We start from the raw sequence: 25,078 nt of genomic DNA on the forward strand, positions 1-25,078 counted from the left end.
TTATTAGGGACCGAGGTGAATCGAACTTAAGACCTCTTAAATAATATACCCAAAATTCTTAATTAACCACTCGACCACCCAATGGGAATTACAATAAATTAACTTAATGAAAAACTCATTATATTTGTGTGTTTAATAAATGATTTATCTATCTAGATTGGATAGCTCATCTCACTCCCAACAAATTAGCATTAGGATAATTAATTAATTGATATTTTTTTATTTGAGTTAATGATTTTTTTTCCACCCAAATAATGGTTTGATGACACTTTTTCACCCATAGACTTTAAAAATATCATTTTATTACCCAAATTTATATTCTGATGGCAAACAGAGAGTAAACTTGGTTCAGGCTATTGAGGTTTTTAAAGAAGGAAGGTTGATGAGTCTTTTGGTGGTGAAATGTTGGATTTTAGTGGTTATGATTGATCAAAATTTGACTTGACAGGGACGGTTATGCAAACGCTAATCACTCGATTGTTGGCGATTATCAGGGTTTGAGAAGTTTTGGTGAGTAATGATCTACGAAGAGAATGATGATAGTATGGAGTCGTAACGATATTAGAATTGAAAATGTAATATAAATTTGAATAATAAAATGATATTTTAAAGTTTGTGGGATTGAAAAAGTGTTATTAAACCATTGTGTGAGTGAGAAAAAGCCGTTTACTCTTTTTATTTTGGTAAAAATGTAATTAATTGGATTGTAAAAGAATTAATCCTTTTCTTGTGATGTCAACAACAGAAAGTGACACATGCGTATAATATAAGTTAGCTCACAGTATTTGCTATTTAGTGAGAACTAGCCGTTGCAACACGTAAATCAATCATCAATCATCAACTACATTTATAAAACCAACCAACCACACCGCTTAATAGTTAAAACTAATTAATTAATTTAACTCTAGTTGTTTTTTTAATTAATTAACTAATTAATCATTGTAGTGGGTCAGGGGCAGAGCAAATAAGCTTATAAAAAAAACAAAATTGAGGGCAGGTTTGGGGAATTTTCACCTGTTTTAATTAATTATTATTTTATAAGAAAATTGAGCTGGGTACCATCAGGTTTGTTAACCACCCAACATCTTGTCACGTTTAAACGCGTTTCTTTATAATCCAAATTTATTCAACCTATTTCTTTCCTTCTTTATCTATATACAGTATTTCTCTTACCGTTCATGTGTCATTTTGTATATAAATAGTTAAATATTAATTAAATTGATTTCTATTGGGACAAAGACTATTAATCTCTAATAGGGTACCAAATTTGTGTAAAATACCAAAATAGTGTCTAAAAGTCACGTCAAATTAGTGTCGCATTTGAGAAGAAAAGAAAAAAAAAGAAATTTGAAGTAATATTCATTTTAGTATAATATTTAGTGTAATAAGTTAAAAATGTCATAGTACAGTAATGTGAAATTTTGGTGTGAAAGATCAAAGATGCACCAATTTGATGTTTGTGGTTGGAGATTGTGAGATTTAAGATATAAACTATACCAAAAATGTAAAATAAGATTATTTAAACTCTTTCTCTATTATTATTTAAAGTATTCTCTTTGATCATTAACTATAAAGAAGGAGATTTCACTTAAGAGATTATGGTATGAAGAGGAATAATTAAGGGATTAATTATGATTATTAAGATATTTATATAAGATTTTAAGTATTATTCGTTTTCTTTAAAAATTTTAATCAATAGTTTAGGGTATTATTCCCAACGATTGTTATCATATGTTATAAAGGTTTATTTTATTTTCCTCTTAGTGAGATTGTTTAGTAAAACTATTGATTGTTATCATATGTTATAAAGGTTTATTTCATTTCACTTAGAAAGTATTAAATTTTTATCATAGGGATTTTATAATTTTGTAAGGGGATTCGTGACTTTCAGGGTTCTTTTTTTAATATATATATATATAAAAAAAAAATTATTTTGATAATCGAAATATTTTTAATATTTTTTTAAGGAAGTAAATGAGTTTAATTTCAAATGATTTTGTTACAATGTAACCCCGCCCTACTTGAGTAGTTTGTAAAATGTTTCAGGGTCAATGATTAATTTGTAATTATAATGAGAGTGAACGATTTTTTTCCCACCCAAATAATGTTTTAATGATACTTTTTTATCCACAAACTTTTAAAATACCACTTTACTATCCAAATTTATATTCCATTTTTTATTTTGGCATTATTGCGACCCCAAACCATTACCATCCTCTTCCCTGATCATCACTCACTAAAACCCCTCAAACCATACTCTCGTCGACCTCGCCAATCACCAGCAATTGAGCAATTAGGGTTTTTGCAACGTCTATCTCAAGTCAAATTCTAATCAATCTCAATTATCAATCACCAAAGTCTAACCTTTCACTATCAAAAGACTCATTGACCTCCCATCTTTAAAAGCCCTAACAATCTAGCTTGAGTTTGTTTTCTATTTACCGTCGGAACATAATTTGAATGATAAAATGGTATTTTAAAAATTTGTAGCTAAAGATTAATAAATAAAAACTTGGAACTCATGTTTTTGTTATTAGATTTTTTGTTATTATATCTAATAACAAAAACATGAGCTGGTTGTTTTCATTAAAAATTTGAGCTGGATTGGTGGCTCCATAAAAAAATAATATAATATATATCAATTACCTATTATTTAAATTAAAATAACTAATATAATATAATCTCAGCAAGTAAATTAAAGTAACCATAAAAAATTAGGCTGTATAAACAGTTAGAAATTGATCAACTACACAAATAAATTATTCAATTTTTTGACTTCTTCTATAAATTCCATAAACCTGGCCTCAACTAATTTGATCATGGAGGTCAATAACCATGAAGAAATTAAATGTTTTTAACTTTCATATAATATGGATTTTTTTAATTATAAATATATATATAATTATGGTATATTAAATTGTCTTGACATATTATTATATTTTATTAGTTGAGTTATCTTCACGTAATCAAATGCTAAAAAAGTTAAATATTAGGTAAGATTTTTTATTTTATTTAAAAAACAATCCTCATTTTGCTTTGTTAAAATAACCATGGGTAAGATGACATTTATAAATTATAATTTATTAATTTAAATTTTATCAGTAGCATGACTCACATATGGTAACCCCTATATATATATAAGGATAATTAATTAAGGCAATACTCCTAGAGATATTTATGCAACTTCTCATACATTATTTATAAATATTTAACATCAATAGATACTCTTTTATATCATATTTTAAATTAAAGCATGCGAAATTATTAATATGCTTGCTTTACAATCCAAAATATTTTTCAAAAACTAAATACGTTTCAAATCATTCTAAATTTGTTTTTGTATTAAAAATTATATAAAACCAAAAATCGTTTTCAGATATTACACTAGCTTTTAGGATTGTATCTGATTACTATTTTCAAAATATTTTGACTCATTTCTACTGAATGCATTTTATAAGATTTTTGTATCCATTGCTTTTAAAAACAAACAAACAATATATACATATATATGTAATAAAATTCTAGCTCTTTAACGTCGATTTTTTTTTTTTTTTTTTTAATAATTCCACGCAGTTTGTGTGATAATGGACCTATGCATGCCTCTATCCGTAATTTCATAACATGAGATATTGGATATAATGGTAATTTTTTAATAGGAAGAGTTAATTTTCTTCAGTAATTTAATTTCTTGGATTAATATCTCCTGTAACAAATGACCCTGACCAAACCTAACATATTCACGGCTACACCTTAAACTGTAGGGTCACATTATCATCTTTAATATTCCGTAATATTTAGGCATAAATTTCATATTTTTAATTTTAGAGAATAATAAGATCAATACAATATGATGATAAAGCAAAAGTAAGATAATTGCCAAAAACCACTGTATGATTTCCTTTAGCTTTGTTATATTAACAAAATATATTCCCACCATTAAACTATAAAAAAAAAACCAACAGAAAAAAAAAAAAAGTTACGAAAACTACATGACAAAATAAGGAAAAAAAAAAGATGGAGATCCTAAAATAGAATCATATTTTCCCCACCAATTTAATATTTATTTTTTTTTAAATTGTAATCTTGATTTCTTCTATTCTACACGAATTATATCGTAAAGAATTCCTTCATAACGTTGGCGTGGAGAGGAGCCTTGGTAATTAAGAGACCAAGCTGATTTTTGAGCATCTCCTGGTGGTATTCCCTTTAGCTTTGTCTCATCTTCCAGAACAACTTGTTTCACGAATTTGATTGAATTCTATATATTCCCCAAAAAAAAAAAAAAGGAGGAACAAAAATCAGAGATTCATTAATTGGTATTATAATTCTAACTACTTTTAATTTTTAATTTTATGAAAATTAAGGCTTAATGACATTTTGATCCCTATCTATAGTGAAAGAAAATCTTTCCCTCCACGGTTTCAGAAACATCTAATATTACCCTCATTTTTTAATTCATACGTTAAAACTTAACCATGAAAGGACAATCTTGTCAATTTACCTTACATATATAACATTATGTTGATTTAAAACTTAATATAACATTATGAATTGACAAGAGTCTCATTTCACGGTTAAGTTTTAATATTTGAATTCGAAAAATGTTAGGGGAAAAATGTCCATAGATTGGGTGTGAAAATCATTGAGGCTGAAATATATTTTGGAATAAGAGAAAGGATTTATGGTGAATGGAAACTTTGGATTTAAAGTGTAATATGGAATTAAAATGTGGAGTTAAAAGGAAGCAAGATATGATCATATCATAAATCTACCTAATGTTTGTTAAAGATTATGATTGATTTATAAAAAAGTTTGGAGGTTGGGCAAACTCTACTGAACCCACATAATTAATTAGTGCAAATATATATAAATTCATAGTTGGTGATGATTTGGTTTGGAGTGGGACACACTTGCTGAGAGACTTCATATTTTTTTAATGATTGGGGGTTGTTTAGATCAATTTATGTATACTTCAACTAATCTTTTAGGACCTTGGAATTACTGGTCAGGTAAGAACTCTAATAATTATCCCTATTAGCAACCGATGAAGAATCCGAACTCAGAATCTCTTTAATAATACACCTAACTCTAAGAGTCCTTATTGATTATCGAACCACTCGACCATTCGAGGTCAAAAACTTCGATTAAAAAGGATTAAATAATGCATATAAAATTTTTTAGAGGTAGAAAACACGAAATCTTACATTTGAGGATGAGTTAAATTTTGTTAATAAGAATTTAAGTGATTATTTATAATAAAAACAGAAGGAAAAATTGGCTTATATAAAAAATACCTGTGAGGTTTGTTGAACGGATGAAGGACGACCCCATCTCTCAGGATCCCAAAGAATAGAACTGTTGAAACCAAAACTTGAGACATGAATCGGAGGTTTTTCATCTGTTTCATTGTTCATTTTCTTTAGATGCCATCCTATTACTTGTGAAGAATCACATACAGGCCCTTCGATTATCACCTTCTGTTTGTTTGCCGTCAGTAACGCCATTGGCCACGTCCCAAACACCCTTCATTATCGTCAACAACAGATCAAGACTTAATGTTAAAAAAGATAAGTTCAAAATTAAATAATATAAAACTTATGATAAAAATAATCTCAGGATAATAAAGAAATATTCAAAAAAAAAAATTGAATGGGGGCTGATGCCCCTACTCGCCCATACTTGGGTTAGTGCCTAATCATCGTCCGTACCAATTAAAACCAAATAAACACTTAAAAAAGCTATTTTTTTCCCCTTCAAAAAGTAGTAATTATGTGAACATTCTTGGGTCTAAAAATTATCTGGAGATTTTTTTTTCTTTTTTTAAAAGTTGTTATTTGTTGGTCCCTAAGTTGTCGGGCGACATATATAATTAGTTGCTAAAACCGAAGCTTAATCATGTGGGGGAGGTATTCTGGGGAAAAAAAAACATGTCAGAGAAGCTTTTTATTTTCCTCGGTGAAAAATGATTCAAAATAACTTTGTAATATAATTAAAACATGCCCAATTAATAAATATTAAAATTGGTAAAAGAAAACAAATATTTCTTTTAATAAAGAAGTAATTATAGAAAATCCAAAAACAGAACCCTTGACAAGTCCAGTTTAACTCGTTTGGTCAGGCAATTTCCATTTCCAACTGCCATTTTAATTAATTATTTGAATCAATAATTAGTTTCCAAGGAGTTGCCAAAACTTTGAAAATTTCATCCACCTGCCACCTTTACCTAATGTATTCCTATTAAATAATTATCTTTCTACTTCAAATTCAACTCAATCCCATTAAAAAAAATTGTTCAGATTAGATTCTGAACAAATAATAATAACACAAATAATAATAATCCAGAGGTGCGGCAAACTGATGCAAATACTTCGTCACAACAAAAAAAAAAAAAAAAAAAAAAAGAGCGATACAAAACATATTTTTAGAACTAATAGTAGTTAGGAATGTGAATGACATTTTCACTAATATTATCCCTTTTTTTTTTTTTTTCAAATTAAGCCTTAAAACTTAATTGTGATAGGGTAATTTTGTCAATTCATAATACTAGATTATGTTTTTTTTTTTTTGGTCTTCATCATGTTATATACCTAAGATGAGATAAATGGATAAGATTGCTCTTCACGGGTAGATTTTAATCCTAAATGGAGATTATATTGGGATTTCTGAAGTCAAGGAAGTATCCTTCCAGAGAGGGTCAAAATGCCATTGGTCGAGTTAAGAAATATCAAAGTGAGAGAGAAAAAATGAAAATTTTACGTACTCAATGTCCCGGAGCTCGTCGAAGAAGCCGAGATCATAAACGTTGGAAAGGCCGGCGAAATGAACGATTCCACTCAGTCTGTGTTGCTCAATGTGCTTGAGCGCAACGTTTCTTTGATGATCCAACTCGGCTTCCGGGTCTGTAAAATTCTCTTTGAAAACCAAATGCCTGTACATGATACCCGTCTTCCTCAATATTCGCGACACTTCATCAGAATCCGACTTTCCTTCCACAACTATCCACAACAATGGCGGCGAAACCAGCTTTATAGTATTTGCCAATCTCCTCAAAAACACATTCTGAAACTTATCTCTTTTATTCGTAGGCGTCACAATGATAACTAGTCTTTTTGGCGTCAACTTGGGCTCTTTTTCTTCATCAATATCAACTGATTTCGCACGTTCCAATTCTTTATCATCCACCATTGTTGCAGATGGCTCTTGAAGCGTTTCAGTTTCATCTACAAGGCTTCTGTCAACATTGGTTTTGGCTTGTATTTTTATCTCCGGTTGAAACGTTTCGACAGGTTCTGGAGCGTACTTTTGCATTATAGTTGAAAAAGCTGGTGAAGAAGTCTTACCCGTTGGAGCAAATCCAGTGAAGAATCCCATAACGAAACACAAAGAAAAATGAACTATAGCTTTCTTCCATAACTGAACTCTCTTCTTTGATCTTTCCATTGACCTGAAAACTATGACTTGAAATTGAAAAAAAAAAAAAAAATTACAGTCACCGTCACTGAATTTCGGGTGACAAATATTTCAAGAGAGCAACAAGCTAGGGGTCGACATATCAGACTATGATATATATAAAAGGGCATTGTATTGTTTTATATTTTTTTTGGGATTTAATTTCAGTGGTGAGGGATTGCTATTCATTTGGTTTTGTCTTGAAGTAAAAGGAAGATGGGAAAGCAACATATTATGAAGGTTTGAGTTGCTCTTTGTACCAAATAGTTGGTGGGATTGGAACTCATCAACTAAGTATAGTTTGAATAACATAATTGTAATTAATAGCTGGTTGTTAAGGTTAAGTTTTCAATTAGCTCGGCTGACCAAATTTACTAGTTATGAGAAATCAGAATTTTCAGACTGAATATTATTTTGGGGGACTGTGGAGCACAAGTAATAGAAAGATATAATTAATTTAAATAATGTGTTCATTGTTTTAATTTTTTTTTAAGAATTGTAATCTGTGATCATTCAACTAAAATCATTGACCCCTTGTGTGTTTAATTAAGAATATAAATAGAATTTGGGTGGTTTGGCAATTCATTATAAAATTAAAAAAAAAAAAATGGTTGGAAATTTTTTAGGAATATTTTAGAAAACCTTTTTATTTAAAGAATTTATCAGAGTCCTTTTTCTTGACGTAAATATTGTGTCTCAACTAAAATTCTGCCCTTTTTCAATAATGTCAATTTACATTTTTGTCTCTTTACATGTATGCAAACAGGATATTGCAATAATTAATATAATTTTTCTTTGGATTTGTGAGAAATTGAGAGTGAATAAGATAAACTAGAAGAGTAAAACTTTTTCCCATCCAAACAATGATTTCATAATACTTTTTTATCATTTTAATATCAAAATTTATATTCCGTTTCAGATTCTAGCACTGTTATATCCCCACACCACCACCATTCTCTTTCTCGATCATCACTAACCAAAACCCCTCAAACCCTATTCCCGTTGACCCCGTCAATCGTTGGTAATCGAGCGATTAATGTTTGCGCAGCCAAATATTATATTAAACTTTGATCAATCTCAACCACTAAAAATCTAACATTCCACTACCAAAAGGCTTATCAGTCGTCCCTCTTCAAAAGCTCCAACAACTTAGATTGAGTTTGTTCTCTATTCATTGTCAGAGTATAAATTTGGATAGTAAAATATCAGAGTATAAATTTAGATAGTAAAATGGTATTTTAAAAATTTGTAGATGGGAAAGTGTTATTAAACCATTATTTGGGTGGAAAAGAGCCATTAACTCAAACTAGAAATAACAAAATGAGGGGTTGCTTGGTAAGTGATCATAATTAGCCACAAGGTTAATTGGGGAAGAGGATGACCTGACCCTGGTCCCTGTGGGCCGTGTAATGTAAAAAATTCAAAGAAGAAAACTTTAATAAATAACTTGATTTTTCAGGTACCTTTCTAAATGATGATCTTGAATTTGCGTTTATGATTTACAGTCACTTGATAGATAAGCTATTTTGTTTATACTTAAGAGATTAATTATTCATTTTGCCAACTACTTCATAGCACTTACTGGAATTACAAGGAACCGAAACGGAGAGTCAATATGATAATGATACTGAGATTAATATTGTACGATGGTTAAATTTTTGTTCTTTTTTTTTATTTTTTATTATCAATATTAATGTAAGAAAAATTTGGACTTCAATCATATGAAAATTTACTTAAAATTCTTTTGCCACCTATGCAAGAAAGATTCAAGGGTATGGAAGAAATGTGGGTGTTTGATATTGGAACATATCATAATGTCAGCAAAGTTTACTTGATGAATACTAAAAACATATCAGTTATGTGGTTGATTACATCAATCAGATCAATTTTCCCAAAGGATTTGTCCCAGTATGGATATGAAAATCTATCCATCAAAATCAGTGCGTCCCATGTTACAGGTTTTTTCATGATGGATAACAGCAGCAACTTTGAGCCTTTTTTTTTTTTCACAAAAAGTTATCCAGTCAAAACAAACAAAAGCCCAACCACTTTGGTGCTGTTTCACTTTTTTGCCGTTGTTGTTAGAGAAAGTTTTTTAAAAAAAGTTAAAAAAAATTGAATTAAACGGGTATTACGATGTAAGATTTAAAAATTAATAAAAATACCTCCTATATTTGTTTATTTACTAAACACCCCTATAATAAAACTTTAAAAGTTAACAAAAACACCCTCATCCATTGAATAATTACAGTCGGCCACCACTGCCAGAGGGTGGCCAGAGTCACCGTATCGGCGCATGACCGGCTAGATCTTGTCGGTCGTGTGTCGATATGGCCTTTGCCGACCAGATCCACGGTGGATCTGACTGCATTTGCTTTTCAACGACGGCCAAAGATACGGCCGTCGTTGATGGTCAATGACGACCATATGTTAGCCGTCGTTGACATCTGGTTACGGCCAAAGATCTGGCTGTCAACGGCCAGATCTTTGGCCTTAGATCTGGCCTTTTCTGGCCAGATCCACCGTGGATCTAGACAGAAAAAGTTAGATCGGCACACTATCGGCCAGATTCAGCCGGTAGTGCGCCATTATATCAGATTTCGGCCAACTTCCGACAGTGGTGGTCGGAATCTGGTATAATGTGGGTTTAGGGGTGTTTTTGCAATTTTAAAAAATAATATTTAGGGGTATTTAATTAAATTAACAAATTTAGGGGGTTTAAAAAAAGTTGAATAATATTGGATAATATTGTGAGTTTTTGGGCATTTTACTGTTTAACTTTTTTGGGAATACTAATAATAGTATTCCCAAAAGCCAACCAAACAGAGCCTTTGATTCTAATTTATTTGAGGGGAGAGCTTTGTTTCAATGTTGGGAAGAAATTCAACTGTAGCTATGGAAGTAAATAAAGCTTTAACAAATGGTGATGCTTGATTTTGACATCAACGACTCGTACGTGTAAAGCGCTAAGAAAGTCTTAGAAATTACATGTGATGGATTCATGAGATTTGAATATGGTGCTGAGATTATATATGTTTGTAGAAACATAAATAATAGATAGACAAAAGAGATTTTTATAGTGGTTCAAATGCTTAAAGCGAATCCTACATCCATTGTTCTTTTATTATTCTCTAACTATCTCCATGATATTGCCCGTAAGGCATACAAAGATGGAGAAATACTTTATTTACAGAGAGAAATAATGAAGCTCAAATGTTTGCCTAACTCTCATCTACTCAGCCTCCTCTTTTACGAAGAGAGGTGTCAATTTATACACCTTTGAGGTCAATATAATGAGTGCTTTTGTAAGTTGCCTTGACACACGGAGAACTCTCATTCATCCCTATCTTAAAATGAGATAAAGTTGGTATAAAATATCTTTGAGGCGGTATGGACTTGATAGCTAGTACACTTTATCTTTTAGGCACTTGTTGAGCTGACATCAGTGTGACTTTTTAGGCACAACAGAACCCCCCAGTTTTTGAAGTGCGTAATTGCACTTCAAAAACTCATGTCTTAGATCTGAATGGATATCGCACTATAGGCCACAGTCTCGAACTGAAGAGCTCGAATTATGCCTGGCGCGATCGGGTGCTGAGAGCTAGGACTACGATCTGAGCACTTGGAGCGATTCGAAGTTGAGGGCAATCTGATAACTGACATAAAATGTCTAGTAGATGAATTCTTGGAGGGGGCTAACGTTAGAAGCCCAAACGCACAGCTTAGAGGCCTTAAACAGATAAGCCAACTTAAAACAACCATAACTTTTGATCCGAGAGGAGTTTTGGAGCCCGTAAGATATCCACAGAAAGCTTGTTTTGAGCTTTACGTCATGGCAATAGGGAAACCTAATTGGGACCATTTTAGGGGCCAAAATCCACCGTTTCGGCATATTTCAGGGCTGTTTTGAGTTTTCTATGCGTTTTTTCTAATGCTAGCAGATGGTCATGATCTGATAGCTGAGAATTGATCACAATTTGAGAGCTGAGAACATGACCTAACGCTATTCGCAATCTCAGATCTAAGAGCTAATCGTGATTTGAGAGCTAGGAGCTAATCGCAATCTAATAGGAGCTCAACCTAAGAGTTTGAGGCGTGTGATCTGAACGATCTGATGCACGCGATCTCAAGCAAACGAGCAAGCTTATGAGCTCAATCAGAGAGCAAGCTTATGACTCAATCAGAGAGCATAAGGAGCTCGATCTAAGAGCACAAGGAGCTTGATTTGAGATCATAAGGAGCTCGATCTGAGATCATAAGGAGCTCGATCTGAGATCATAAGGAGCTTGATTTGAGAACATAAAGAGCTCGATCTGAGATCATAAAGAGCTGGATTTGAGAGCATAAAAAGCTCGATTTGAGAGCATAAAAAGCTCAATCTGAGATCATAAGGAGCTCGATCTAAGAGCATAAAGAGCTTGATCTAAGAGCATAAAGAGCTCGATCTGAGATCATAAGGAGCTCGATCTGAGATCATAAGGAGCTCGATCTGAGAGCATAAAGAGCTTGATCTGAGATCATAACGAGCTTGATCTGAGAGTATAAAGAGCTCGATCTGAGATCATAAGAAGCTCGATTTGAGATCACAAGTAGTTTGATCAAAAAACGTGGAGCTTGATATAAGAACACAAGAAGTTCGACCAGAAAGCGCAAAGCTTCATTTGAGAACAGAAGAAGTTTGATAAAAAAAACGCGAAGCTTGATTTGAGAACACAAGGAGTTCGATCAGAAAGCACGAAGCTTGATATGAGAACAGAAGAAGTTCAATCAAAAAGCGTGAAGTTTGATATGAGAACTCAAGATCAGCGATCTAAGCGCTCGGAAGCACGATCTGGCCGCTCATAAGTGCGATCTAAATTATCTAAACACGTGATCTCAATGATTTTGAACGTGCGATTTGGATGATTTGAGTGATCTAAGCGCGTGATCTCAACGATCTTAAATGCGCGATTTGCGATCTGGACACGTGATTTGAGAGCTCTGATGCGTGTGATCTGCGATCTGACCATGCCATCTGAGAGCTCTGATGCGTGCGATCTACGATCTGGCCACGCCATCTAAGAGCTCTGATGCGTGCGATCTGCGATCTGACCACGCCATTTGAGAGCTAGAGATCTAAGCGCATGATCTCAGTGATCTTGAACGCGTGATCTAAGCGTGCGATTTGGACACGCGATTTGAGAGCTCTGATGTGTGCGATTTGATCATGCCATCTGAGAGTTCTGGTGCATGCAATCTGCGATCTGACCATGCCATCTGAGAGCTCTGATGCGTGCGATCTGCGATTTGACCACGCCATCTGAGAGCTCTGATGCGTGTGATATGGCCAGGCAATCTGAGAGCTCTGATGCATGTGATCTGAGATTTGGCCACGCCATCTAAGAGCTCTGATGTGTACGATCTGCGATATAGCCACGCCATCTGAGAGCTCTGATGCGTGCGGTCTGTGATCTGGCCATGCCATCTGAGAGCTCTGATGCGTGCGATCTACGATCTAACCATGCGATCGGGGAGCTTGGTCACAGGTTCAAGACCCGCATGGGCCACCAAACTGTTGATGCTTGATTTTGACACTAATGACTCGCACATGCAAAGTGCTAAGGGAGTCTTAGAAATTACACATAATGGATTCATGTGATTTGAATATGGTGTTGAGATTATATATGTTTGCAAAAACATAAATAAAAGATTGATAAAAGAGGTTTTTATAGTGGTTCGGATGCTTAAAGCGAATCCTACATCCACTATTCTTTTATCATTTTTTGACTATCTCTATGATATTGCCCGTAAGACATACAAAGATGGAGAAATACTTTGTTTATAGAGAGAAATAATGAAGCTCAAATGTTTGCCTAGCTCTCATCTGCCTAGCCCCCTCTTTTATGAAAAGATGTGCCAATTTATATACCTTTAAGGTCAATGTAACGAGTGCTTTTGCAAGTTACCTTGACACACAGAGAGCTCTCATTTATCTTTATCTTAAAATGAGATAGGGTTGGTGGTATGAGCTTGACAGTACATTTTGTCTTTTAAACACTTGTTGAACTGACATCAGTGTGACTTTCTAGGCACAACAACAAATGAATTATTTTTTTGATTCCTACTTGAAAATAATTTTAAGTTCGAAAATACAATTGAGCTACAATCTTATTAGAAGTTGACATTTAAAAAAACCCCTTATGATTATTTATTAAAACCCCCAATTAAATTACCAGCTTTTTCAGTAACTGTAGCCGCACCATTACGCTGCTCAGTTCCCACCTTGTACTGAAACTAGATTAACAAATTCTTTGATTTCTTTTTATTTTATTTTTTGTTTCTTTTATATTTTTAAACAAACGATACTTTGTATTAGTTTGTCATCTTCAACGAAATATCTTCGCGTTTGCTTTCTGGCTCTGTTACTTGTTAATTTTAACGAATTAGTTTGTTATATGATTTCATTGCGCCTTCAACTTTGCTTCCATGTCTAATTTTAATTGCTTTCATGTCTAAATTCAATGCTGTCTTATCTGCTGTCGTTTATCTTTGACACTCCTTTTTGCATTCTAGTTGTTTGAAGAATTGCCTCTTACGAGCTGTTGCGGTTATTTTAATTTCAAAAGATTTTTATTAAGCACCCAGTTTTTATGTTGCATTAAAAATTATTTATGCTTCTAGTTCTGGTAGCTTAGTATGTTGATTATGCATATGCATTTCTCATGTACATAGAGTAATGGAGTATTTGAATATGTGCTTTTCTCTGGTCTTGCATTTTACTGCTTTCATCATTTTGCTTCCCAAAATTACTTTTAAAATGATTTTTAAATAGAAAATGTTAATTCAATCATAAGAAAACATTTAAAATGTTAATTCAATCATAAGAAAACATTTTTCTTGCTTTTGATTTATGAAATTCTGATACCATGATTAGAAACTTGAAAGCCCAACTGCGGTTCGCCTTCAATTACAGTCAGCCTAGTGTTTTGCCGCATTTTAGGACTGAACAATTTAGCAATGATTACATAAGTTCCCTGTGCAAGCAAAAGCTTTACAATGAAGCTCTTAAGGCATTTGACTTCTTGCATAAGAATACAAGTTTCTCGATAAAACCAAGCACTTATGCCCAACTGATGTCTGCCTGTTCTTCTCTGAGGTCTCTAGAACAGGGAAGGAAAATCCATCTTCATATGTTGGCCTCCGAATGTCAGCCAGACGTTATTCTTAACAATCATATTCTCAACATGTACGGAAAAGGTGGGTCACTGAAGGATGCTAGAATGGTTTTTGACGACATGCCCCAGCGGAATGTAGTCTCTTGGACTTCTGTAATCGCTGGATACTCACAGAATGGCCAAGAAAATGATGCCATTGAATTGTACTTTCGGATGTTACAGTCAGATGTAATGCCAGATCATTTCACCTTCGGAAGCATAATAAAAGCTTGCTCAGGTCTTAACATTGTTGGATTAGGAAAGCAACTTCATGCTCAGGTCATAAAATCAGAACATGGTTCTCACCTTATTGCACAGAATGCTCTTATTGCAATGTACACAAAGTTTGAACAACTTGCTGATGCGTGGGATGTGTTTTCTCGTATTGCAACAAAGGATTTAATTTCATGGGGTTCAATGATTGCTGGGTTTTCCCAACTGGGTTATGAGTTTGAAGCTTTATGCCATTTTAGAGAAATGCTTCGTCATGGCTGCTATCAGCTGAATGAATTTATATTTGGCAGTGTTTTCAGTGCTTGCAGCAGCCTCCTACATCCAGAATATGGTAGGCAGATACATGGGATTTGCATAAAATTTGGTTTAGGGAGAGACATTTTTGCTGGATGCTCCCTTTGTGACATGTATGCTCGATGTGGTTTCTTAGATTTTGCAAGAATGGTATTTGATCACATAGAAAGGCCTGATTTAGCGTCATGGAATGCAATTATTGCCGGGATTGCTAACAATGGCAATGTCAATGAAGCCATGTCATTCTTTTCTCAGATGAGGCATCTAGAGTTGATCCCAGACAGACTCACTGTTCGCTCCCTACTTTGTGCTTGCACCGGCCCTTTGGCACTCTATCAGGGTATGCAGGTTCACTCCTATAGTGTTAAGATAGGATTTGATTCTAGTGTTCCTGTGTGCAATGCTCTACTTACCATGTATGCAAAGTGTTCTGTTCTATGCAAAGCATTCTTGGTATTTGAAGAATTGGGAGAGAAGGCAGATTCAATTTCCTGGAATTCAATTCTTACTGCTTGTATGCAGCACAACCAGACTGGAGAGATCTTCAGATTATTCAACCTAATGCTTGTTTCTCAAAATAAGCCTGATCATATTACTTTAACTAATGTAGTGGGAGCTTGTGCAGAAATAGCATCTCTCGAAATGGGTAATCAAGCTTATTGCTATATCATGAAAACAGGGCTCATACTTGATGTTTCTGTCATGAATGGATTGATTGACATGTATATAAAGTGTGGCTCTCTTGGAAGTGCTCAAGAGCTTTTTGATTCTATGGAGGATCCAAATATTATCTCCTGGAGTTGTTTAATTGTTGGGTATGCTCAGTTTGGATATGGAGAGGAAGCCCTTAAACTCTTTAGAAGGATGAGAAGTCTAGGAGTCAGGCCAAATGAAGTGACATTTGTTGGTGTCCTGACTGCCTGCAGTCATGTTGGACTGATAGACGAAGGGTGGCAGTTGTACAGAACCATGGAAACTGAATATGGGATCAAGCCATCAAGGGAGCACTGTTCTTGTGTAGTTGACTTACTTGCTCGTGCTGGACGCTTACATGAAGCTGAGGATTTTGTTAATCAGATGCCTTTTGACCCTGATATCATAGTGTGGAAGTCTCTGCTAGCTGCCTGTAAAACCCATGGGAATGTTGATGTTGGGAGAAGAGCTGCAGAGAAGATTTTGATTATTGATCCTTCCAATTCTGCTGCTCATGTATTGCTATGCAACATATATGCTTCTTCTGGAAGATGGGGAGATGTTGCTAGACTGAGGGGCTCGATGAAAGAAAGGGGTGTGAGGAAAGTTCCAGGGCAGAGCTGGATTGAAGTTAAGAATAGGATCAATGTTTTCTTTGCAGAAGATAGTATGCATCCAGAAAGGGACAAAATATACTCAATCCTGGAGGAGTTATGGTTGCAGATGCTGGATGATGGTTATACTCCATTCCAGATATAGGCTTCAAATGAACGAAGACATTGGTAAAGACAAAGATGAGCTTCATTCTCACCGTTCAGAGTAGTAGAAGGTGGTCTAAGTCATTTGGGAGGTTCCAGATTAAACAATTCTCCCAGGAAGTCCTGTTGGAAAGACTGTGGGTACTGAGGTATGGTTCTGCTTTTTCTTGCATTTTGTGCTTTTTGCACTTGTGAATCGCTTTTGAAAGTGAAGATTTCTTACTTTAAGCATAATCGTTGAATTAACCACCAAGAAAGACCATCTTTATATTAACAGCTTGCCTGTCTTGGTTCAGTGTATTGTTACTAAAGAAAAGATGTTTCAGTTCTGCAATTGAATACAATATCCTAATTCATTCGATATCAAATTTCCATTATGAGATATGAATCTAATATTACGTCTATTGATTGATAGGTTCATTTAGATTCAGTAGCATTACATAACAGCCAATTTACTTTTGAAGATCACAGCAGAAACATACGAACGTCCATTACCCTGAGCTCTACAGTTCAGCAATTGGTGCTGCAGCTTATCACAATTTTGCTGCCTGGTGCCGCTACCAAGGTAATCTTCTTTGTCTTCTTGCTTGACTTATTTGCTTTCGGTAGTGCTAGATATGCAGAAGTAATCGTGTGTTGAATCAGTCGGAACTGCTTCTCCCTGTTTGCAGGAATTATTAATCAAAAGAAAACATATTATTACAATAATCTCAATTCGCGGATTCTATGAAAACAATTCATTTATTTGTTTTAAGCTTCAAATTTGTGCAAAGTTATGCTCATGGACATGTCATGTATGTTCTGTTCTCTTGCAGCAAGCAGTATTCAAAAGTATATTGAGCCAATGAGATTCTGAACAGAACTCAATGATCCTTGTTGGAAGTATTTCCGGCTTAATACTGCTAATTATGTCAAGCAACGAATACATTAGTGGTCTGTTGGTGCTTCCGTGTTGGTTAGGCCGCTCCTATTTTTGAAACAGATTATTCTCAACTTCTCGTTGCATGAAAGTTAGTATTCAGTAATATCTAAAAACTTTGTTATACTCAATTTTTCTGTTCGTATTCAGCAGAGCAGATTAAAGGCTAAAGTGTAAAATTCAACAAATGAGGGGCTCTAAAATTAAAAATCTAAAAATCATATTTTTTATAATATAAAATTTTGAAGAACTTTTGTAAGACCGGGGTGGGCATAAGAAGTGATGAAGATGAGGTGATCTGGTCTTTTTCTAATTTTATTTTATTTATTAATAAATAAATACTTTATTATTTAAAATTTATCTTTTATTTAATTTATTAATATATCTTATTTATACACTTAAGTATAGTTGGAGCATCTCTCGATGATTCTTTATATGATTCAAACTCTTTATTATAAGAGTAATATTACACTTACAAAGATCTTCATACAAAGTGATATAATGAATATAATGAATTTGACTTTTTATTTCACTATTTCATTCATTTTTTGTCATCTTATTTTGTATTAAAATCTTTGTAAGATTTTTTTATAAGTATAGTTTTATTGTTATTATAAAAAGTTAATCCATAAGAACACCTCTAAAGACTTTTTATATGATCCAAACTTTTTATTATAGAGAGTTTGTCCATAAAAATAAGAGTCCAATAGATTCTTTATTCTTTAAATATAAATTAAAGAGTGAGTTTGACTCTCTAAATTTAAAAAGTCAAATTTCACTCTATCCCTATTTTATTTAATAAATTACAAGTTTTTATGCATTTTATTATTAAATCTCTCTTATTTATTAAGTCTAATTTATAGAGTACGTTGGATTTGAATACAAATTTTATTATTTATATTTAAAAATTAATGAAAATATTCTTTATTTACGTAAAATATGTTATTTAAATAAAGAACACCGTTTAAAAACAAGAATTTAATACTCTTTATTCTATACTTTTTATTCTTTAAATAAAAATTAAAAAGTGAGTTTAACTCCTCACATCTAAAAAACTCTCTCTACCTTAATTTTAATTAATAAATTACAAGCTTTTATACATTTTATTTATTAATTTTCTCTCTTATTAAACCTCTTTCTTGAAAATTAAAAAAGTGCATTGAATTTAAGTAAAAATTTTATTTTTTATATTTACAAATTACAAATTAAAAAAAAAAAAAATCATTTGGGGATACTCTTAAATCAATCGATTATCAAGATATCTCATCATTGTTTCATAAATTAAAATTTACCTCTTAACCCAAAATAAGCTTTGTTATGTGATAATTCTCAGGACCAGGCTGCGGTCGTACCTGAGGCAGGTCAGGTCGGTTTTGTTAGGCCAGCTTCAGGGTTACTCATTCAGTCATTCTCTACTAGTCTTACTTATTGCGGCCTTCCTGCACTCTTTGGAAACGGAGAAATCGTACAAAACTAAGCAACTGCTGCTGTACCGACTTTAAATTCATTTTAAACAATAGCTTCTACAACAAACAGAACTTCCTTAAAAATGATCAAAACAACAATTGGTGCCCAAAATTTTCATTCACTGTGTTTTACTCTTCCGCATCTTTTGGTCTGGTTGAAATTGAGTCTCTTCGTGGCCGACGCTTCTTACCCTTCAGTTTGGGTAACACCATCTCATCTTTTGGTGCGGTTGAAATTGAGTCTCTTCGTGGTCGACGCTTCTTACCCTTCAGTTTGGGTAACACCATCTCATCTTTTGGTGCGGTTGAAATTGAGTCTCTTCGTGGTCGATGCTTCTTACCCTTCAGTTTGGGTAATGCCATGATCCATGATGGAACCTCACAACCTGAAGCTTTCATGACATTTGCTATATTGCGCAGAAATGGAATATCATCTTCTGTGTAGAAAGTGATAGCTTCTCCGCTCCTTCCTGCTCTGCCAGACCGTCCTATTATGAATATCAACAAACTTGATTCAGCGATCTTATACTAAAAGTCCTTCCAACAAAAGCGTATCAGAAAAGCTCAGTAGAATTGATTAAAAGTAGCTGCAGTGCAATCATCGTCGATAGAAAACTCTCGCAGAGCATCTGTATATAAATGAATGGTCTAATAATGGTGAAGTATTTGGTACATGCACAAAATAGGATTTTTTTTTTTTTTTTTTTTTTTCAATAACAGTCCGGAGGTATCAAAACTGCTATGGACTAGATTAGTTCAAATCCATTCCGGGAACTAAAGTATGGCAGTACCAATGATTCCAAAAAAATAATTTATTAATGCAAAGGTGATACCTTGTAAATTGAGAATATATCACTGCCTCAAATTACAAGTTTTTTCATATCACAACTGTGTATCAGAGTTACAAGAGACTGACATACCTATCCTGTGGATATATGCAGAAGCGGAATCTGGAAAATCATAATTAATCACACAACTGACACCTTTGAAATCCATGCCCCGGGCAATGACATCAGTGGCAATCAAAACCCATGTTTTACCAGCTCTGAAGTCATCAACAGCATCATCTCGCTGTGTATTCAATAGCAAGAAATCAGCATAAGAAACAAGAAAATCATATGATACATCGATCACTGACTTAAGCAACACAGAAAGTATACAGCTCTCATGGACAAGGAAAAGAATCAGCAACACTAGGAAATTTGTCTATTCACTTCAAGTGATGATCATCCAGCTAGAAAACATGTTGAAGCACTTATATTACTGACATCTATGTTGAGAAACCAGTCTTAAATTATAGTATTATAAAAAAAAATCCACACACATTGAACCAGCTGCGCTATTTCAGTGCAAAACTCTTGGGATTCACAATCCGGGCCTAGCATAGTTCTTGGCAGGTCATTCTTACAATAAACCAAATGCTTATTTTGAAACAGTTCAAAATTTTAATTCTATCAAAAAGATCGTGCAAAATAGTGAGATGAGCCAGAGTTCCACCACCAGACTAACAAAAAATTAGAATGTGGATATGCATAATTCATTAGTATGAATCTACAATATAGAGCCTATAAACTAAATGATTGTTTTAAGTATATGACCCTTATATCAATGATTTTCTTTCATTTACATAACAAATTCTCTTGACTAGAACTCCAAGCAAATTGATAATGTGGCTTTGTTCAATTGGCAACCAAATAAGATTACCTGTGTTTGGGACAGATCAGAGTGTATTACACCAGCTCTAATGTTGTCAAATGCCAGCTCTCCGTAGAGTTCCTTGGCTCGTTCTTTGCTTTGGACAAATATTAGTACCGGTGGATTTAAGCTCTACTGCCAAGTACGAGTACAAAATCAAGGTATTATCAAGAGGAACAGATTGCTCTGGTTGAAAAAACACAGGATAACCAAAGTAAAGATGTGCTGTAACATGACATGCTCAAAAATTTTCAACAGAAATTGATGCAAGTAATACGCATATTAATTGGTACTTCCATATATTTTTGTAAGACTCTTTTATCCTGTCACCCATATCTAAAAAAAGTTACAGCTATCTGAATTTGACATGCTTGTAACCACTAGTATGAACCAAAGACTGATGAACCATCCCAAAGAAAACACAGAAGTTGTAAATATGTGCTTTTTTGTCAAGAAATGACCACCATTTACTTATCCATGACATTTCAGATCAGATCAGATCGCATGGCTCGAGCAGGAATTTCAAAATTCAAAGTTTGAAGTCCCCTTAGACCTTCATATGAAACATAATGGGAATTTCTAGCTATTAAATACTGTATCAAAAATGAATTTCATTAATGAATAATCCCCAGAAAAACTTTATTTTCAAATGAAGTAGGATCTCATAGCCACATTAGCTAAGCTTTCCAATCACATGCTTAATAATAATGTACCTCTGCAAAGCTTTGTCTAAGTGCAAGAAGCTTCCCCTCTTCACTGCCAGCATAAACCAATTTTTGCTTGATTGATTCAGAAGCTGTATTCCTGTTCAAAATTTCAGAAATATCAAATGTGTTAAAGGAACCACCTGTACTTTTTCAAAAAGTAAAATATCATGTACTTACTTCCTGCCAACTATTACTCGAACAGCATCATGCATTATTGATCGTGCAAGCTCCTCAACAAAATCAGGTAAAGTAGCACTGAACAATGAACGTATTATTGAAGGATTAGAGCATGCCTTGACCACAGGATCAATCTGCTTTAACAAGTCGCCAACCTCAAACAGCTTATCAGCTTCATCCAAGACCAGATACTCTACCCTACACAAGAAAATGACTCATATGGGAAGCAGTTCAAATCAAATCAAGATTTACTAATTCTTTCCTTTTAATATAACAATTACTGGATTTAACACTTGGTAATTTTTTGAAGATTCTGGTTAATGAAGTAAACATGCCTACAGTAACTTGTAGGTGCTGTAACAAAAATTTTCCCAAGGTCAGAGCGTGGCTACAAAAACAAATTTCCTTTTCTGTAGTATACAAAGCTATGGAGTATGATAAACAATTCTTATTAATTCATGATGAATTTTTGAGTTTTGTGAAACAAACATAAACCTCAATGGTTCATTTCTACAACTTATATAAGAATCAGTGAAGTCATCTTTGATTCTCAAGTTTATATTACACTCATCTGAGTTTGAATTGCAGAGACCATATATAATTTGAAATCAATCGCTACATCAACAAGACTAGAGCTGAAAGAGTATTTAATTACCATAGCTCACCCTTAATTACAGACATGAAAGAAACAATAACTGCAAGAAACAAAACTCCCATCATTCCAATGGATACACACATATGGGCGAGCTGCATCATCCTCCCTCTTGGAGTGTGTGCAAAGCAAAGAACATAAACTTTCAATATAAGATGAATCATGAGAATTTGCTTGAGGTTCAAACTAAAAAACATCGATGAAAAAAAGAACCAGGTGATTCTTGGTAAATTGTTAGACTATGGAATGGTTTAATACGATTGTACTTCTCAAAGGGGACATTAACAAAATAGACAATAATAGCAGTAATCCATCAGCACACACCTGCTTAAATCAATCTTCCTTTTCCGGATCGCCAGCTGTAATCGCAGTGGTGTTGATATAAGAATGTCACAAGAAAATTTTGACAAATCAACTCTTCTTACAAGTTCTTTCTTCATTAATTTAATACGAAATTTTTTTCCTTTGGCCAGTTTTTTGCATTCTCTGGTTGTCTGAGCAGCTAACTCCCGGGTAGGACACAGGATAACAGCTCGAATGCCAGCTTTTGATGTTTGCTGATTACATGGAGAACCTTCATCAGAGAAACTCAATAATCAGTGTTAACAAAAGTAATTAAATGAGATTAATGGTACCTTAAGTTTCATAAACATGGGACACAAAAAGGCCAAGGTTTTTCCAGATCCAGTTGGTGCACATGCAAAGCATTCCCGATCCTGAGAAGAAATTAATTTCAGTTAGCTATCAACAAAAGCAAGGAAAATCCAAAGAGCATTCAACACTTATTTAACACAATTCAAAGTTCTTATGAAGTTAAGCAACTCTAGATATTTTAATGGATATCAGAAAAGTCCCCCAGGATATAGCCTCACTAGTTAGTTAAATCTCTTGCTCCATTCTAGGGGTCTAATGCCCCTCACACCAACCTTGGAGGGGGGCCCATTAATTTGGTTTTTGACATGGGAAAGAACGAGGCACAGTGTGTAATAAATGAAAAGAAGAAAGAGGACATCAATAAAGGAAAAAAACAAGAATCAGCACAAAGAGAAAAGAGATAAACAAAGAAGCAAAATTATCCAGAAGCAAGCAAGGATAGATTAAATTAGAAATCATACAGATAAAAGGACTGGAATAGCCTGCCTTTGTATCGGTGTTGGCTCTTTATATCCAAGTTCAGCCAAACTACGTAACAAATATGACTTACATCCATATCTGCAAATTCACCAAACAACTCATTTCTCAACCATGATATAGCAAACAAGCATATAACCAGAAAGAAGATGAACACACAGTAATACAATTGTAATATTCTTAAAGGTTGAAAAATGGAAGTAAGTGCCATCGCTAATAAGAATAAGATACCAATGCATAAAAAAGAAGATGATAATACGGCTATATAAAAGAAGAGAAACAGAAACATTATCCAACATATACGGATCCAATATCATAAGAGTCCCATAAAAGAACCACTTGCAACAAATTACCACAGTGAAGTAATTTTAAAATTAGAGGTAAGCTGACCATAGAAAGAAACACGAAGAAATGCCAGAACAAAAGTAACTTAAGGGAATATTAATAACATAGATGCACGACATAGAAAAAGAAACAATACATACCTTGAGCTTAGGTCTGCAAAAGTCTTAAGTGGGGAAGGGACATTGGCCCCAGAAACATGAATGTTATACTTCTTCCTAAAGAGAGCATCCCACTGACCTCATGAAGAAATCAAATTATAACAGTAAGTCTAAAATGAAATCATAACCATATAACAATAAAACGGTTATCATTACGTGAAAAGCAAGCAAAGAAAATAAAAAATAACCTCCATTTGCCTATAAAGTTCTTTTTTTGCTTTCGTCTGCCCATCTTCCTCTTTGACATTCTCTTCATTCACCAGAGGTGCTGATTGCTTTGAACTTTTAAAGACATTGAAACCCTCCACCGATTCTTTTTTCAACAAAATAAATGGGAACAAAAAAAAGATTCAGCTATGAAAAGTTAAACCGCAATACTTAACAACTACGCCAATGCAAATAAAAAAAAAACAGTTACCAGAGACAATTGCCTTGCGCTTTCTTCCATTGACAGACACCTTAACTTCCTCTGGTTCAGTTTTTTCACTCTCAAACAAACTAAAATCCTCCACTGAATTATCACTCTCTTTCTTCTCCTACATGAAACATAAGTTTCAACACGAGAACAAGTAATTCAAAGGTCTAATTATTTTCCCAAAAAGTAAAACAGATAGCATGTCGTATAAACTATTACCTGAAACCTGGAAAAATCACTTGAAAATTTCTTTTTATTAAAATTGACGCCAGCGAACAAAAAATTAGCGCCTTTCTCCATTGCACTCTCTAAAAAAACTTTTCAACTCGCTTACCTGATTTCGACAAACTACAGATTGATTAAGCCTATTATCAGAACAAGAAGACAGAAGAGAAAAAATTAAATACAGCTCAACCATAAAGGTAAGATAATAACATCAAATTCGTGATCTTACATTCGTAATGACATAATCAAAATAACAGTTACAATGTATTGAATAGTTAAACACAACATACAGAGATTTAAATTTTTACTCGATAAGATATAGCTAAGTTCGAAAGCCAGAATGTAGAAGAGAAAATAATTTACCTTCGGAAAATTTCGCAGAATGTTCTTTAAGTCCAAGGCTCCAAACGCCGGCTGCGGGGTTTATGTTATAACTTATAAACCCTGCCCTTTTTTCTTTCTTTCTTCTGTTTCTTTTTCTCTCTTTTTTTTTTTTTTAATTTTTATAAATATGCTTCATTTGAGGCCCTTCAATGTTGTGTAAAATAACATTTGACACCATTAGGG

The 25,078-nt window shown here is 33.6% G+C and overlaps 3 protein-coding genes across 7 annotated transcripts; 1 reads left to right on the forward strand and 2 right to left on the reverse strand.

The window, feature by feature from the left end:
• Positions 1 to 4,093: 4,093 nt before the first annotated feature.
• LOC116129522 (probable beta-1,4-xylosyltransferase IRX9) lies at positions 4,094 to 7,575 on the reverse strand. The gene is made up of 3 exons (XM_031415256.1): positions 6,761 to 7,575; positions 5,295 to 5,523; positions 4,094 to 4,258 (listed from the first exon to the last, which is right to left on the reverse strand). The coding sequence occupies exons 1-3, from the start codon at positions 7,438 to 7,440 to the stop codon at positions 4,094 to 4,096; spliced, it is 1,074 nt and encodes a 357-aa protein (XP_031271116.1). The 5' UTR covers positions 7,441 to 7,575.
• A 6,695-nt stretch (positions 7,576 to 14,270) lies between these two features.
• Positions 14,271 to 17,664, forward strand: LOC116129603 (pentatricopeptide repeat-containing protein At3g53360, mitochondrial-like). Of its 3 annotated transcripts, none has more exons than XM_031415323.1 (3): positions 14,271 to 16,770; positions 17,037 to 17,186; positions 17,437 to 17,664. In XM_031415323.1, the coding sequence occupies exon 1, from the start codon at positions 14,355 to 14,357 to the stop codon at positions 16,620 to 16,622; it is 2,268 nt and encodes a 755-aa protein (XP_031271183.1). In that variant the 5' UTR covers positions 14,271 to 14,354; the 3' UTR covers positions 16,623 to 16,770; positions 17,037 to 17,186; positions 17,437 to 17,664. The 3 variants fall into 3 exon arrangements, with proteins under 3 accessions (XP_031271183.1, XP_031271185.1, XP_031271184.1); XM_031415325.1 differs by having other exon boundaries at positions 17,086 to 17,186; XM_031415324.1 differs by lacking the exon at positions 17,437 to 17,664 and adding an exon at positions 17,293 to 17,398.
• Positions 17,665 to 18,839: 1,175 nt separating this feature from the next.
• On the reverse strand, positions 18,840 to 24,945 carry LOC116129605 (DEAD-box ATP-dependent RNA helicase 57-like). 3 transcript variants are annotated; one of them, XM_031415328.1, is made up of 14 exons: positions 24,875 to 24,945; positions 24,506 to 24,634; positions 24,290 to 24,407; positions 24,060 to 24,184; positions 23,854 to 23,945; positions 23,353 to 23,449; positions 22,873 to 22,953; positions 22,562 to 22,794; positions 21,586 to 21,783; positions 21,415 to 21,505; positions 20,711 to 20,833; positions 19,927 to 20,077; positions 19,292 to 19,494; positions 18,840 to 19,216 (listed from the first exon to the last, which is right to left on the reverse strand). In XM_031415328.1, exons 2-14 carry the CDS (start codon positions 24,584 to 24,586, stop codon positions 19,136 to 19,138), a joined length of 1,674 nt encoding a protein of 557 aa, XP_031271188.1. In that variant the 5' UTR covers positions 24,587 to 24,634; positions 24,875 to 24,945; the 3' UTR covers positions 18,840 to 19,135. The 3 variants fall into 3 exon arrangements, with proteins under 3 accessions (XP_031271188.1, XP_031271187.1, XP_031271186.1); XM_031415327.1 differs by having other exon boundaries at positions 18,840 to 19,494; positions 24,506 to 24,620; XM_031415326.1 differs by having other exon boundaries at positions 18,840 to 19,494.
• Positions 24,946 to 25,078: the final 133 nt, after the last annotated feature.

Source organism: Pistacia vera, unplaced genomic scaffold (assembly GCF_008641045.1).
Source record: "Pistacia vera cultivar Batoury unplaced genomic scaffold, PisVer_v2 Contig212, whole genome shotgun sequence".
Lineage (NCBI taxonomy): Eukaryota > Viridiplantae > Streptophyta > Magnoliopsida > Sapindales > Anacardiaceae > Pistacia > Pistacia vera.

Coding starts and splice junctions, on each gene's coding strand:
- LOC116129605 (XM_031415327.1), bottom strand. CDS start 24,586: ATGGAGAAAGGCGCTAATTTTTTGTTCGCTGGCGTCAATTTTAATAAA. Junction 22,954..23,352: donor CTATTCCAGTCCTTTTATCT/GTATGATTTCTA, acceptor ATTTCTTCTCAG/GATCGGGAATGCTTTGCATG. Junction 20,834..21,414: donor TTAGACAAAGCTTTGCAGAG/GTACATTATTAT, acceptor ACTTGGCAGTAG/AGCTTAAATCCACCGGTACT.
- LOC116129522 (XM_031415256.1), bottom strand. CDS start 7,440: ATGGAAAGATCAAAGAAGAGAGTTCAGTTATGGAAGAAAGCTATAGTT. Junction 5,524..6,760: donor GACGAGCTCCGGGACATTGA/GTACGTAAAATT, acceptor ACGATAATGAAG/GGTGTTTGGGACGTGGCCAA. Junction 4,259..5,294: donor CCGTTCAACAAACCTCACAG/GTATTTTTTATA, acceptor GGGAATATATAG/AATTCAATCAAATTCGTGAA.
- LOC116129603 (XM_031415323.1), top strand. CDS start 14,355: ATGATTAGAAACTTGAAAGCCCAACTGCGGTTCGCCTTCAATTACAGT.